This window comes from Dipodomys spectabilis, unplaced genomic scaffold (assembly GCF_019054845.1).
Source record: "Dipodomys spectabilis isolate Male_0828 unplaced genomic scaffold, ASM1905484v1 ptg000102l, whole genome shotgun sequence".
In the NCBI taxonomy this organism is placed as follows: Eukaryota; Metazoa; Chordata; class Mammalia; order Rodentia; family Heteromyidae; genus Dipodomys; species Dipodomys spectabilis.
In genome coordinates, this window is record NW_024870779.1 from 8,105,487 (window position 1) to 8,121,981 (window position 16,495).

At 37.4% G+C, this 16,495-nt stretch overlaps 1 protein-coding gene across 6 annotated transcripts in view; it reads right to left on the minus strand.

The window, feature by feature from the left end:
* Rims1 (regulating synaptic membrane exocytosis 1) overlaps window positions 1-16,495 on the minus strand; it is a 504,676-nt gene that overhangs the window by 414,995 nt on the left and 73,186 nt on the right. For all 6 annotated transcript variants that reach the window (XM_042687077.1, XM_042687082.1, XM_042687081.1 and 3 more), the window contains exon 2: window positions 14,241-14,321. In XM_042687077.1, coding sequence (XP_042543011.1) covers window positions 14,241-14,321 — 81 coding nt within the window. The remainder of the gene's footprint in view (window positions 1-14,240; window positions 14,322-16,495) is intronic.

The window sequence follows — 16,495 nt, forward strand, 5'->3', positions numbered from 1 at the left end:
CAGATGTGAGTGACAATTCAGAATTAGACCTGACAGGACACCATGGCTGATGGCATGCAGGGTGTATAAGAAAGGGGGCAGTGGAAGATGACTCAGGGGGATTGTGTCTGAGTGACTGCAAGGAAGGAAATGTCACCAATGCAAGACAGAAGGTGCAGAGGATGTGTGTATGTGTGTATGTGTGTGTGTGTGTGTGTGTGTGAGAGAGAGAGAGAGAGAGAGAGAGATTGATTGAGAGAGACAGACACACACACACACACACAGAGGCAGAGAGAGACAGAGAAAGAGGAGAGAGAGATCTTACGTGTGTATATGTGTGTGTGTTGCTTGCATTTGTTGGGGTGTTATGTGGAAGGAGATACTAGGCTCAGCTCTATTTTACTTGGCCTAAGTAAGGCATTTGAACACCCACCCCTGTAGGAAAGTTGAACTGACTGCATCGTACAGGTGTACATGACTCTCCCATTTAGTTGAAAGCCAAAAAGTAAATGTTCGCTCCTAATTGCAAAACAGCTAAGGCTTATGTTCATGCAGGCACACTAGTATATGTCACTTCAAGTATACTTTTTCCCAGCCTGAACGTTTTTCATAAGTATAATCCAGAAGATGGCTAGGTTGGCTTTGGAGTTTAAAGCCAGGCTAGGCAATATAGTGAGACCCTTCTTAATACCACAAAAAAGCAAAGACAAGATGATCATCTAAGGTAAATGGCATTTTTTTCCCTTTTGTGTTAGTACTGGGGCTTTATCTCAGGTCCTTGACATTGTCCATTAATCTTTATGCTTAAGGCTGGTGCTGTAGTGCTTGAGCCCAAGCTCTACTTCTGGCTTTTTGGTGGTTAATTGGGGATAAGTGTTTTATGAACTTTTCTGCTCAGTCTGAAGATCCTTAGATAGGCCTCCTCAGTAGTTAGGATTGTAGTTGTGTATCACTGGCACCTAGCTATTTTAACACTCTGAATGCCTCCCAGAATGGTAGATGGTGGAAAATAGCTCTCTGTCATTGCTTAGAAAGAAGGAGCTAAACACATAAAATGAAACAGTCACTTCTCTGACCCTCCTGTTTTCTCCCATTTGATGTTTATCAGCTCAGTTTGCCATTATTAATAAGTAGAATGACAAAATTGATCCTGGGGTCATTTTTCATCTGGTTCTTATTGATCAAAACAGAGTTCAAATTTTAAAGGGCAATCTTATATCGATTTCCAAAAAGAATAACATAGGATTTTATATGTATTATAATTATATATGCATATAATAGAGGAAAGACTTTCACAAAATCCAGCTTCTTTCCTTTAAAAGGTGAATATTGCTGAGGGGCAGTGGCTCAGGCTGAAATCCTATCTACTCAGAAGTCTAAAAGCAGAAGGGGTACAGTTCAAGGCCAGCTCAAGGAAAGGTGTATGAGATTCCATCTCAACTAATAAAAAGCTGAGAATGATGAAGTGCAGCTGTCATCTCTGCTACTCCAGAAGAAGTATAAATAGGACAACTGTGGTCCACTCTGGCCTGGGCAAAAAGCAAGATCCTATTCAAAAAACAAGAGCAAAAGGGGCTGGAAACATGGCAAAACTGATAAAATGCTTGCTTATCATGTGTAAGGACCTGAGTTCAAAACTCAGCCTTCTAAATCACACAGAGAAATGTAGATGAAGAAACAAAACACAAGACATGAAAGAAATGAATTTTTCTGACAAATTATCTAAGGATTATCAGATGAAACATGTCTGAAACTGGCTCACTCCATCTTGCCAAAACACTAGCATAAGAATTGTAGGACTGGGGCTGGGAAGGTGGCTTAGAGGTAGAGTGCTTGCTTCACAAGAATGAGGCCTGGGTTCCATTCCTCAGCACCACATAAACAGAAAAGGCTGGAAGTGGCACTGTGGCTCAAATGGTAGAGCAACTAGCCTTGAGCTGAAGAGCTCAGGGACAGTTCTCAGGCCTAGATTTCAAGCACCACAACTGACAAAAAAAAGTAGGACTGAAACAAAACACAGTCTACTGAAAACAAAAAGTCTACATTCTTATGAATAAAGAAATCCTGCACATCAATATCAAATTTATATACTCTCCTGGGTCTCTATTATAAACATTGTATTGGCCATGAATTCAGTCCATCTTGGGATGAATATGTATGACTTGCACAATTACTAATTGTGGTACCCTCATACTGGAATAAGCATTTGAATCAAGGGTTCTGGTATTCTTGTCTTCTGACCCTGTGAGTTTGGCCTTGAGCTGAGGGGGCAGAGGAACTTCAATGGATTCTCACTAATGCAGCCCAAATGAGTTACCAGAAGAAGCTCCGCCTGGCACATAGAACATGAGCTCTAGAATCTACTGGTCAGTAATTTATTTCTCTGTGCCTCAGTTTCCCCATATGGAAAATAGTACTCTCTTAGCGTTTGCACTCAAAGCTGCCATTCTGCCACTTAATCCACAGCTCCATTTCCAGCTTTTAGATAGGTAATTGTAAGTATGACTGCTCAGGCTTCAAATTGTGACCTTCAGATCTCAGCCTCCTGAGTGGCTAGGATTGCGGGTGTGAGAGGCCAGCACCCAATTGAAAATGGTACTTCTTTTTTTTTTTTTCATATATTTTTTATTGTGAAAATACTGTACAGAGGGGTTACAATCACATGGGCAAGATAACGAGTACACTTCTTATCAAGCATTGTAGCCTCCTCCTTTGTTTCCCCTTTCCATCCTCCCCCTGCCCCCCCAATCCTCCCCACTCCCCCTCCTTCCCCACCCCACCCCGCACCAAAGTTGTAAAGTTCGTTTTCGACATAACGACTTGTACTTCTCATTGTTGCAATGGGTCCACCTGTATCCCTATTTAAACAATTTGTTTTTCCCCTTCCCCTCCACAAATTATACTGACATCAAATACAGTGAAAGCAGGGGTTATACTGTGGGGGAGGGACATACAAAGCAACAAAGAAATAATCTTATAAATGCGTTAGAAATAATCGCATGAAAGAAAAAAAAACATTTGAATACATATCTTAGGGTTCATTTCCCTAACATCACCTTATCTGACCTTTTCTGCTTGACTCAGACATATACTAGATATTGCAAATAAGGGAAACCATGGGACCTATGTTTCTTTGGGCCTGGCTTACTTCACTTAATATAAACTTGTTCAACCACTTTGGAAAGTAGTATGGAGGTTCCTCAAAAGACTCCACATAGAGCTCCCCTATGATCCAGCAATCCCACTTTGGGGCATTTACCCAAATGTTTACAAACAAGACCACACTAAAGCTAACAGCACGACTATGTTTATTGCAGCACTATTTACTATAGCTAAGATATGGAACCAACCCAGATGCCCCTCAGTAGATGAATGTATCAAGAAAATGTGGTATATATACACAATGGAATTCTATGCCTCCATCAGAAAGAATGACATTGCCCCATTTGTTAGGAAATGGAAAGACTTGGAAAAAATTATATTAAGAAAATGGTACTTCTTAAAAACTTTGTGAGAGTTAAATGCAAATGAATTACCAGAAATGCAAGAGTATATAAATGAAGTTTTTGTTACTAAAGCTGACTGAGAATCAACAAAGAGCTAAAACAATCTTTATGTATGACTTAGGTTTGTGAGAAGTTTTCACATGGAGGTGTGAGCCCTCTTCCTTTGTGATGCTCTCATATGGAATCCACTGTACTACAGTGCTTTGCTCTGTGAATCTTTCCAAGGAACCAGAAAGGAAAGGCATATATTACAGAATGTAATTCCTTAGAGTTACAGAGTGTTTTTACTTCCTTATTTTTAAAAAATTAACTTTGCTCAGGTGACTTCTTGACTCAACTTCTCTGAAAGAACTCAGAATCTCTTCCTCTTTGCTACTGGTTTCTTTTACTTTACCTGAAACCACTAGCATTATCCTTACTTCTATTACCCAAGCCCGCTCTATTTTAATCATCTACTAATTGGTCTCTTTCTCTCCAGCAAAGTCCTATGCTCATCCATTATGTATTCTTCTGACAAATTCATTCTCCTAGAAGAATCTTTTAAACTAGATAGCTCTCTGTTCAGAAAATGTGATGTCTTCCATCAGAGAACTTCAATTCTTGAGGCTGAACTTCAAGAGTATTGGTAAACTGTCCCATTCTCCTTTGGAAGGTTTATATTTCCCAAGTCCTTTACCAAATATGTTTCTCAAATCATGTATCAACCGTTCACTGTGCTGGCCTGTTTCATTCTCATTTCCAAGTTCTCACTCAAGCCCTTTTCTAAGTTGGGGATTAAACGATCATTTGTTTTTCAAGGAAAGCTTGAAAGGTATAAAGTGTGTGTGTGTGTGTGTGTGGTGTGTTTACTAGCAGGCTGAGGATAAGCTGGTCTTTACTTTTGAAAGTAATTTTCTGGATATTATCTACTAATATTTCCAAGTATATTTTTATTATCTTCTAAGTAGTTGTACAAAGGCATTTCAATTCAACATTTTAGATTGTGAGTGCAGTGCAGCTTGATCAATATCACCCCTTCCATCATTCTCCTGCATGTTTCCCAGCCCTACCCTTCTCCTCAATTTACCTACTTCAAGGGCACAGATTTAGATACCAAGTCCACTTATTCATCCAGCTATTATTTATCTTTGACAATTACATTATAAATTCTTGAAAGCAGACCTTATACTTTATTTTCTTTCCTCATTTTCTAATTTAGTACAGTATTTGGGACATAGCTTGTATTCAAAACATAGACTTCATCAGAGTAAAACATCCGCCAGTAAATATAATAGAATATATAGTATGCTAAGAATATCACAAACTTATTACATTAACCTGTACACTTTGCTCAGCTTGACTAAATCACATCTGCTTTACTGCTTATGTCTCTAATATTGAATGAGAAAAAAAAAAGAATGAATGTCAAAGTCTGTACCACATTTATCTTCAGGTATTATCTGAGAATGAGGAAAATCAAGTAACTAACAGGTACAGAACCTGTGAAAGTTCAACTTTAATCTGGCATCCCTTACATGTGTCTACCCTATGGCCTCAGTTATGTATTACTAGTATAGCTATCTTGAGTCATGGAAGATGGTCCAGACGCTTTTCAATGCTGAATGTTGTTATATCAATAATGGAAGAGTATATTCATCTACTACTATCATTTAAAGTAAATAAACATTAATAACCTGAATACTTTGTCCAAGCTTTGGGGACCTATCTTTTCCTTTTTCCCCTCTCTTTCTCTTTTCTTTTCCTTCCCCCTCCCTTCCTTCCTTCCTTCCTTCCTTCCTTCTTTCCTTCCTTTCTTCCTACCTACTTTCCACTTTTTTGTTCTTGTGCCCATACTGGGTTAAATTCAGGATCTGGGCATTGTGCCTCAGCTTTTTCACTCAAAGCTGGTTCTCTACCACTTGAGTCATAGCTCCACTTCTGGATTTTAGGTGGTTAGCTGAAAATAAGAGTCTTAAGGAATTTCCATCCCAGGCTGCCTTCAAACTGCAATCTTCAGATCTCAGCCTCCTGATAACTTGGCAGGCATACACCAACATACTTGGGTTAATCTTTTCCTTTTATTAATACTTTTCTTGATTACCAGTGCAGAAGTAGCCAGTGGATACAAATTCTCCTTTGGCAATAAATTTGGTTCATAGTTGTATTGCATAACCATCCACTTGATTGGTAAGCGGACTGTTGGAATTCTAAACACATGACCCTGTAGATGAACAGAGGGAATAGCACTGATTCATAGAGTGATCAGGCAGATGCCTGCCTGAGGCTCAATAACTTTTAATCATAAGATGGCCACTATATTTTTCCTTTTGTGAAAGAAAATATACATAACCTATAGATAAGCTTCAATTTTTATACAATTTATACAATTTTTATACACAACTCTCTCATATATATTGCCTCATTCCCTCCTCAAAAATTTCAATGAGGTAAATAGCAATAACACTAGCCTTATCTAGATAAAAATTTAAAATTTAAGATGATAAAATAGCTAGGCAAAAAGTAAGGATCTGAAATACAAAAGAACCTTAAAGCTGAGATTTCCCCATTATTCCATGAAGACTGTAAAATTCTTTCCTTTGCTTATGTCTTAGTTCACTTTCTAATTTAAAAATCTTTCTATTTTATAACAAAACCACTGAAACCCAAAAATAAAATACACTATATATACACTGTTTGTCTCTCTCTCTCTCCTCTCTCTCTCTCTCTCTCTCTCTCTCTCTCTCTCTCTCTCTCTCTCTCTCTCTCATAATGTAAAAAGAACAAAAGTCTAACCAGGCACTAGTAGCTTACCCTGTAATCCTAGCTTCTCAGGAAACTGAGATATGAAACTCTTATCTTCAATTAACCAGTTAAAAGAATCCAGAAGTGTGGCTCAAGTGGTAGAAAAGCCAAGTGACAATGCAAAGCCCTGAGTCTCAACCCCAGCAGCAGCAACATAACAAAGAAAGAAGAGAGAGAGAGAAAGAGAGAGAGAGAGAGAGAGGAGAGAGAGAGAGAGAGGAAAAGAGAGGAGGGGAGGGGAGAAGAAGGGAGGGGAGAGGAGGAAAGGGAAGGGAAGGGAAGGAAGGAAGGAAGGAAGGAAGGAAGGAGAAAATAATTGAAGTTTATTGGGCTAAATGAGAATTTCGGGAGCATAATCCGGGAAACACCGCCCCTCCCCCACCATCTGCTGGGAGCCTTTGTGCTCCATTGAAACATGGTGGAGGTTATTGTGTAGTCCAAAGTGAGCTTTTGCTTCTCTTTTCCTCTTCTTATAAAGCTACTCAAGTCATGAAGGAAGGACCCCCTTTCATGAGCATATCTAGTTTTAAATATCTCTCAAAGATTTCACTTGAAAAATACCATAGCATAAATTAGAGAATTAGTGATCAGGTTTCCAACACATCAACCTTAAGAGGTACAGTCAAAGCATATAGCAATTATACTGCAAGTCATCTGCACATTTGAATCATCCAGGTACCTGAATCCTAGACCTGGACCTGCCTCTGTCCTGCTGTGGTATCCATGGCAGCAAAGAAGGCCCTACAGATGCCAATAGGGTACAGGCATTGTCTTCCATGGGCAGGTCAAATGTGCACATCACTAATGTGAAGTGAAGCTGCCAAGAAATAAACTCGGCCAATAATCTATGCATAGTTTCTTCAGGACATCGTTTTTAAAAAGAAAACGCTTTTATTCCCTATGTAAAATATCATTTTGTTAAGACTGAGTCAGGACTAATTCATGAAAAGAGTTAAGGACTAGTCAAGTTCCATGGAACTTAATTATTATATAAAACTATTACAAAGCTGGTGCTAGTATTTCATGACTATGACTATAATCCTAGCTACTCAGGAGACCGACATCTGAAAATTGAGGCTTGAACCAGCCTGAACAGACATTTCTATGAGACTCTCATCTCTAATTAACCAGAAAAAAATACAGAAGTGGAAGTATAGCTTCACCACCCTTGGTTGACCACCAGCCTTAAGCAAAATGTCACAGCATGAGGCCTGGAGTTCAAGTCACAGAATACTCTCTCTTGCTGTCTCTCTGTTTGTCTCTCTCTCTGGCTCTCTGGCTCTCTCTCTCTCTTTCTTTCTCTTCTCTCTCTCACACAGAACCCAACAAAAAATGATTACCACAGTTTTTCTCATATAGAATCAAACTCTTTTAATATCTAAGTACTGAAGAAAGTATCTTCTACTCTAAGCACTCAGAAAAATTAAACAGAATATTATCATTATTGTTATGGTAGAAAGAAGGGCCTTGGAAGACTTTGTGAATTGGCATAAAATGATTTGCATTAGCCAGCAAATCTCATAAAGGGAATGACGACTATAAAAGCCACACATTTTTTAAAATCCTGTCACTTCCTAATTATAACCATGATTTGGAAATGTCAGTGTTCCTAGTATGCTCTGTTTTCAAGTTACTGGATGTACTTATTTTATTCTAAAAGACAAAAACATTTTTTCTAGTTAGACATTTTATTTTGAAAAATAAAATGATATTCATGCCTAATACAGGTGGAATTAACTAGAATTGCACACTTGACAATGAATATCTCTTATTGTACAAGAAAAAATAAAAATAAAAACAGAATAAAAATAAAAATGATTTAAAAATAATTAAAAATTAAAAATAAAATGCATCATAATTGTGATAAAATTACATGGCTAAATATATTTTAGAGAAGGCTTGCCTCTGAAACTTACTTTCATTTATGATACAATACACAGCTGAAAGATACTTTGCACCAGCTCATCATGGACCTTTTAGCCCCTTTGTGCACCCATTCCTGTGCACACTTCCAGTGTCTAACCAGTCTGCCATTCACATCTAAGTCTTCCAGGCGCAATGGGTCATGGCGAATGTGCAGGGCCTGGTGTGTGAGCCTGTTCAAGGCCCTGGTGTTGTGATGGCCAAGGTCCTGCAGTCACAGCAGCTCAAGGCTAGCGTGAGGAATGATAAAGCTCTGTGGGAAGGTGGTCAATGCCTTGTGTGACAAGATTGGTTACACATGTGGTGTAATTTCTAGTGATCATAAAGTTGTGTCATGCATAGTACATGAATTAAGAGGAACAGCTAGGTACAGGATACTTGACTTAGTCCACTGACTATAGGGACCACTTCTCAATCATAACATGACTCCATAGAGCTCATGTTTGCTTTCTCTAAATCTGACAATTAGAACTCCTGAAAGGAAATCAGCTTTGATGTCACTCTGGATCCCAATAAACGCTTTTGTCTACAAGTCTGTTACCCTCTCTTGTGTCCCACCAGTAGATAAGCATGCATGTCCTAGGTGACTCCTTGCTGGTCCTGGATGGCAGGCTTCCTCTTGTCCCTGTAATCAGTGACACACTGCTGCTATTGTTTATGATTTTTGTTGTGTTGTCTTGTCTGATTGATACACACTAATTCACTATCTTCCCAGACAGGGCTATACAAGTGCTTTGATGGGAATGAACTGGATAAAATTCAGGCAAGAAATATAACTATGTCTCAGTATAAGCTAGTTTCCTGTAACAGGGACATTTGGCCACAGTTCACCAGGATCCACTAGGATGAAGTAACCCATAGCAGGAATATTATAAACATTCATGATTACCAACCCAGAGCCTCACCAGGGAAAGGAAGAGTTTATAGCAACTGTCCAGAGAGAGTTCAAGATCAAAGTCAAGACTGCACCACAAGTTGCATAAACACTAATTATTCATCCTTTAAAAATTACATTATCTTTGCAGATTCTTAATATCCTTCCATGGCCAACTAATCCCATAGAATAACTTTTTCTCTTAGACATAATTCTACATTAGCATATTTCATCATGTTACACTAATTTTTTAATTATATAACTATCTCTTCCTTTTGCAACTGCAAGATAAGTAAGAATTCTTTATTTTTTTTTTTTTTTGGTCCGGTCGTGGGGCCTGAACTCTGGGCCTGAGGGCTGTCCCTCAGCTCTTCAGCTCAAGGCTAGCAGTCTACCACTTGAGCCACAGTGCACTTCCAGCTTTTTTTTTGCTTATGTGGTGCTGAGGAATCGAACTCAGGGCCTCATGCATGCAAGACAAGTGCTCTACCACTGAGCCACCTTCCCAGCCGAATAAGTAAGATTCTATCTCATTTATCCAATAAAAATTCAAGAAAATTACACTTCTTGAACTCCATGAACATTTTAATATATTTGTTGTTTCCATTAATGATGACTAATCATGCAGAGGGCTTAAAATGACTGAAACTTGAATGATAACTAAAATGAACTCCAGATTGTTTTTATATGTAGTTATCAAAAATATGCAATATATTGATATTTGTATTCATTTTCGATTTGTATAATAGAATGTAGCAAACAACATATATACAGTCACTTTGATTTCCATCTATCTACAAGATTCTCTACCTCTCTGTATTCAGTAAATTTTCTTGAAAAGTCATATATAAAACTGATCATGGTGACCTACAACTGAAATCCCATGTGGAGGTGGGAAGGTCCTGGTCTAAGCCTGGCCCAGGAAAGAGCATGAGACCTTATGTGAAAAACCAAGTAAAGGAATAGAGGACTGAGAGCCTTGCTCAAATGATAGAGCACTTGCCTAGCAAGGGCAAGGTCCTGACTTCAATCCCCAATACTGATTCTTTAAAACAACAACAACAACAACAAAAGCAAATCATTATAAACAAAAACATCAAGTACTTGCACCCTCTCTTTCCCCTGACTTCTCATTTCTTCCTCAAGCCACTCAAAAATAGAACATTTCTACCTGCTGATCTGGTAAGCCTTTTATGGCAAATACTACCAATGACCTCTACATGATCAAAACCATGGGATATTTTTAACTGTTACTTATTGATTTTCTGTTTTCTTTGAAAGTGTAGAAATCCCCTGTGAATCCCACACTGTCTTGACTCTGACCCTCACCTTTACAAACCACCGTTTTCATCAGCTGTGTTAGAAGATCTCCTTCCTTTTCCCATTCTTTAATCCCTGGTATTACCTAGGGCCCTAGGCTATATTTCTATTTGATGATGTCACCTACTTCTCCATTTCATGAGTGCTTCAGGTTCATAAATTCAAATATTTGCTGTATCTACACCCTTATATAAATTACAAGTACCACAAACCACTATGTCAAAATCTGAACTTAACCATTGCACATATTGCCTGATGCGACTAACATCTTTAACTACTTAATCAAGGTCTCCTTCACTCAAACTATTAATATAGAGTTCCCGTGTCACCCTTCCCCCTCAAAAATGTTCCTTACAAACATGTTAAACTGCCTATGAAGCATCACCTGTATCACTTCTTACCCCACATTGGAAGTGTCTCCATGGACTTCCATCATGCCAAATCAAGACCATCACATCACTGGACTATTGAAGTAATCTGCTGGCTGAATTAATTGCCTCTGGTTTTGCAAACATCACATCTATATTCGATTTTTCCCTACTTGTGTCAAATAATGTAACAGATACTTTATACATAGACACATTTATGAATATCATGCAAATCTGGCTATCCCAGTATCTTAGTTGAAATTAATTAGTGTAATTCACATAACTGAATGTAACATATATTAAATGTTATATTTTGACCCACTTAGCACATACAGAATTCTAAATTCTGTCATATGTTACTAATTTTACCCACTTACATTTTCTATTCTATCTCATTTAAAAATTTCAAACAATTTCTACTTACTAGTGCTTATCATTTTTGGATACACTTACGGGTAGTGAATAGTAACTTGTAAGCATTTCCCTATAGACTAAAAGCCCATCTTTCAAAAATCCCTACTTTTAAATTGCTCTTTCTGTATCTAACTAGAAAGCCATTTATGCATTTATGGACAGCTCAATTCACAAATATCTCTCTATCAAAATTAACAGAAATAAGGAATAAATTTAGACTCTAAATATTTGCAATCACCTTCAGAGAAGTGAACTATTTTAATCCAAGGAGTACAGAGGGTACAAAAAAACTATCATAAAGAAAAAGGCAAAGGTCCTATTGCTGTTGTCTCTTCCCCAATAAACTCAGAAGAGACACCAGGAAAGTTTTACTAGGTTCTATCCTAGTTATGACAAATTTCCCACAACCGTAAGTCTGAGGGTTTTTGTTTTATGTTTTTTTTTTTTATAAGGAAAGAAGGGGAAAAAGGTCAGTTTGGAAAAAATAAAAATTGCCACTGTTTATCTAATAAAGTTCAGTTTAACACTGAAATTGGAATGAATGGGACCAATTTAAATGGAACTTAGTGGGTTTTGAGGGGTGCTCAGTGGTAGCATACTTGCTTAAGCAAGTACTGTATATAGGCACTGGGTTCAATTCCCATCATCACAAAATAAAAAAGTGAAAGATAAATATCATTGAAACTTAATAAATGGCATAGAAATAATTTAAAATCTACCTTAGTTCCCCAAAATTCTTTCTCAGAAATAACTTTAATCTCAATGAAGTTTTCTAACTCCTAAAATCAAAGATGTGAAGGAAAGACCTAGGTTTTCTGTGAAATTATCAAGGAAAGTTCTAGCATAGGAAATAGTTTTAGATAAGATCATTTACAGAATTTGATCTCAGGCTTGGTGGAATGTTCTTGAAGACCCAGCTGTTCAGAAAGTTGAGGCAGGAGGAGCACCAGCCAGGGCAACCTAGTGACACTACACCTCAAAAGAAATAAAGATAATAATGGCCTGAGAGAAGGCTCATAAGATACAGTGCCTGAGCAGCAAGTACAAAGCCTTGGGTTCAAAGTCCAATATTGCCAAAAAAAATTGTAGGGAAAAATATAGAAAAGGATATATAAAATCCTTCTTCCATATTTTTTTGCTTTTATCAATGCAATCATAAGTCACTTTCACTGTTCTTGAAACTATTTCCTGGAAAATACTATAGTTAATTAAATGTAGAAGATGGTATTCAAATATGTTATCGAAAAAATCTATAACACATCCACTGAGCCTCTGGAATATCATTTTAAATGTTATAGCTGAAGTTTAAATAAGTTCAAATTATTTGTTCCTGTATGTAATATACCAAACATAGGCATTCAATGATCAACAAAATGGGAAACAAGTCATAGAGAAGAAATTAAATTTATGAACTCTTGAGTTTTAAATGCACCTTGCTCTGACATAAAATGTGAAGCCCTCTAAATATTCAGTGGAATAAAATAGCACAACCAATCTTCTGAATAAAATTATATTCCTGATAAAAAATGATTTTTATTTAATTTTCATCATTATTAATAGAAAATTGTCATAGTAAAATAGTCACCAAAATTTAATTTTTCTTTCTAGCCCTTTTATTGCTGTATCACTTTATTTTGGTTTACGTGAAAGAATTCTAAGATGGCTGAAGAAATCTGTGGAAAAATCACCCTGAAGAAATGGTATTACTCCTTTCAACAACTACCTTACTGTTTAATAAAATTGATCCTAGGAAGCTGGAACTTTGGTTTAAGAGATGTAAAGTGGAGGAGAGGCCAAAAGAATGCAGACAGCAAGTGGGAAAATGCAATCATAGTATTCAATGTACACATATGAAAACAGAACTAGGAAAATTGAAGGAATGGGTGGGGTTGGGAGAGACCAGGAAAATGATCAAAGAGGTGACAATGATCAAGACGCACTGTACTCAGAAACTGACATGTTGAAATCAAATCTCTCTGTCTACTACTAGAAGATAGTTTTAAAAATAAAGAAAAAGTCATATTTCTCCCAAAGCTTTTGCTACAGGCCTTGTATAAAAGCATTTTCCCAGTCATAACTACATGGCTGTAGTGTTTAGGCTAAGAATATTGCTGGTGCTATTGCTGCTGAGACATTTAAAAGAAATTTTAACTTTTCCTACACAGAACGTCACTATATTCAGAGAACTGAATGAATAATGTTACTCTGCACACTGCCAATACTCTTTACATTTTATCTCATCAAATGGCATATTTGAAGTTAGTGTTTACATACTTGGTTTCTTCTCTATGCCCTGTGGTTGATCACTTAATAATCAGCCATACCTGCACCCAAGAAAGCAATAATAAAAATAAAACTCTTTTAATTATCCATTACCTTTAAGTAATATAATGAAAGTTATTCCTTTATTGATACATCCTGCCTCCCCAACCCCTACTCCATCCTGTCTTAATATCTTATTTGTAGAATGATTTTACTTCCCTAAAGTTTTTGATGTGTGTGTGTGTGTGTGTGTGTGTGTGTGTATTGGTACTTGAACTCAGAGTATTATAGATTCGTTTAGCTTATTTCTCTCCCCTCATTAGTGCCACACCTTAATTTTGGCTTTTTGGTGGTTAATTGGAGATAAGAGTCTCACACACTTTCCTGTCTGGGCTGGCTTTGAACCTTGATCCTCAGAGTTCAACTTCCTGAGTAACTAGGATTATAGGTGAGTCATGAACACTCAGTGCTTTCCTAAAGTCTTATACTCCAACCCACATGCCTTTTGAAACCAAAAATAAATGAATAAGAAAAAATAATGACAACTGCTACTATTCTTTAGCCCTAAGATTAAGTTTCCTTTGCCTCTAATTATTTGGAGCCTGTAATATGGAATTATTACTTCATAAAAACACTTGATTCAGAGCTCATGTTTCCAGATAAATTTATCTAATTAGTAGTCTTTTCTAGTATGCACATACCAGAAAAGCCAGAGTATCTACTCCAACATGCAATGTGAATTAATCAATCTGTACCCAGTAATCTGTGTAAGAGAGTACATTTTTCAGTCAATAAAACCAATGCCATACTTACGGTGGAGGTTGGTGGGGCTGGCTTTCAGCATTTCTTGGTGTTTTGCAGGCAGCAGGCTTCGCCATGTCCCTGACAACACACCTGGGGCGCATGATAGACAGCACAACGCACTATTAATTATAACAGGGTAGAACAAATTAAACACCATACTGAAAACACACTCTAAGGGAAAGTCTTTGCAAGCCCCTTCAGTATTAACCTCCAGGTTCTAGAAAGGGCTATGGAGTTGCATATCTTTGACTTGGCTTCCACTCAGTTAGACCCAAATAAAGTCTGTGCTAGCCTCCACATTTGATTTTCCTTTAAGTATCAGTAAAATGATTGTCAGCAACTTTCCCCATAGCAGAAAAGGTAATGAAAGATTTGCCCTTACCATGTAAAGATAGCTAAAAGCTTAAAAATAGGAACCGCTGTTGGGTTTGATATATTTAAAATAAACCAGCATATTCTATGGTGTTGGCTATTTTACTAAAAGATATAGACTCATGCTTCACACTGTTAATCACCACACAGCAGACCCTAACAAGCCTCCAGACATCCTCTGTTTCAAATCCTCTCCCTACAAAAGAGAAGTAACAGTTGGAAGGAAATTTGCACCTATGAAATGTATATCTGTTGGTGTATATGTAAAATAAGAAAAGATAATTTCTAATGCAAAAGAAAAAATTTTAAAATGACTCCATGCCTTAAATCTTTTGCCAGAAAATAAATGCAGAAAGCAGACAGTATACCACAAACCCAAAGTGCAGCAGACATAGATGGCTTTTCTTACTCTGAGGGAACCGGGCTTATTGAGCATGGGGTAGAATCACTGGGCAGAATTAGAAAGGAACTTTAATTTGCAGCTGTACTTCTAAAACATGGATATTCCTTCACCTCCAAAGCTTTAAATCAAACGCAACCTTGAGTAAGGGAAACCTTGCTGATAAAACCGAGACCCTACACCTTAGATTTTGGCTAAGGGGAACTGTTCCTTAAGATCCCCACATTCCTGGAAAGTTTTTGTGGAAGCTTCTTGGAGATTTGATGACACTGCCAGTCTTTTTTTTTTTTTTTTCCAGATATGGGACATTGGTGAAACAGTGCTTGATTCACTATTTTCCCAAAGCTAGAAGCTGCATGGCAAAATTCTCCACTTCTGAAAGAAATGATACAGGGAAACAAGGACACAATGCACAGCAACAGACACACACAGACACAACACACACACAGACACACGCACACAGACACACACACACACACAGACACACACACATACACACTCACTGCCTATTCCAAACAAGATCAGACAAGAAAGAAAACGGTGCCATTTCAAAGCCTCAACACATCTGGTGGTCAAAATAAAGGTAAAGAAATGTGATGTTAACAGCTATTGGTAAACTCTCAATGGATTGGCGAGAAACATCTACAGGATCTATAAAACCTTCTCCAGGGGGAGAAAGCCCTTCAGAAAACTTCAATGAAGCAAGTTGTTAGAATAAACAATATATTAACATTTCTGAACCCTGGAATTTCATTCTAACTTATATTAGATACAGAAAGTAGCACAGAAAAATCATGAACAATTCTCAGTTAATTAAAAATAGCCTAGGCAGTATATTTAATCTACATGAGCTGGTGTGTGAAAATATCTAAAATATCACCAACTTGGAAAAATTGTGAAAAATTGTAAGTGTGAAAAATCTTGTTTCCTCTCTTTGATTTTTCTCTTCTCAAGTCCCAGGCATTTATATAAAACATCAAACTAAAAGAAATCAGCTGGGCACAGTAGCTCAAGTTTATAATCCTAGCATCTTGGGAGAAAGAGGGGAGGATTGAAATTAGAGGCTAGCCATCTCAACCAATGACTGGGTGCCGTGATGTGTGCCTGTCATTCTCAGCAACATGAAGAAACACAAATAAGATTATGTAGAAGACTAGGCCTGGCACAATGAAAGACCTAATCTGAAAAATATCAATGAAAAATGGGGGCTGGAGATATGGCTGCTGTCTAGGAAGCCTGAGGCCCTGAGTTCAATCCCCAGTACCACACCAGTAAATAATAATAATAATACTTCAATCCCCAATAATAATACTTCTATCACCTAGTGGTTCTTTTACATATGCTCTGAAGTGATTATTTTCTAAGAAATTAAGAATACCAAGCTTGGGTGGGTTTCTAAGCCAATTTTCCTCCCAAATGCAAGCCTTTGCAAGAGCATTTATCTAACCTCAAACCCCAGTGAGTTTGTTTGTTCTGTTTTGTTTTCAAACTT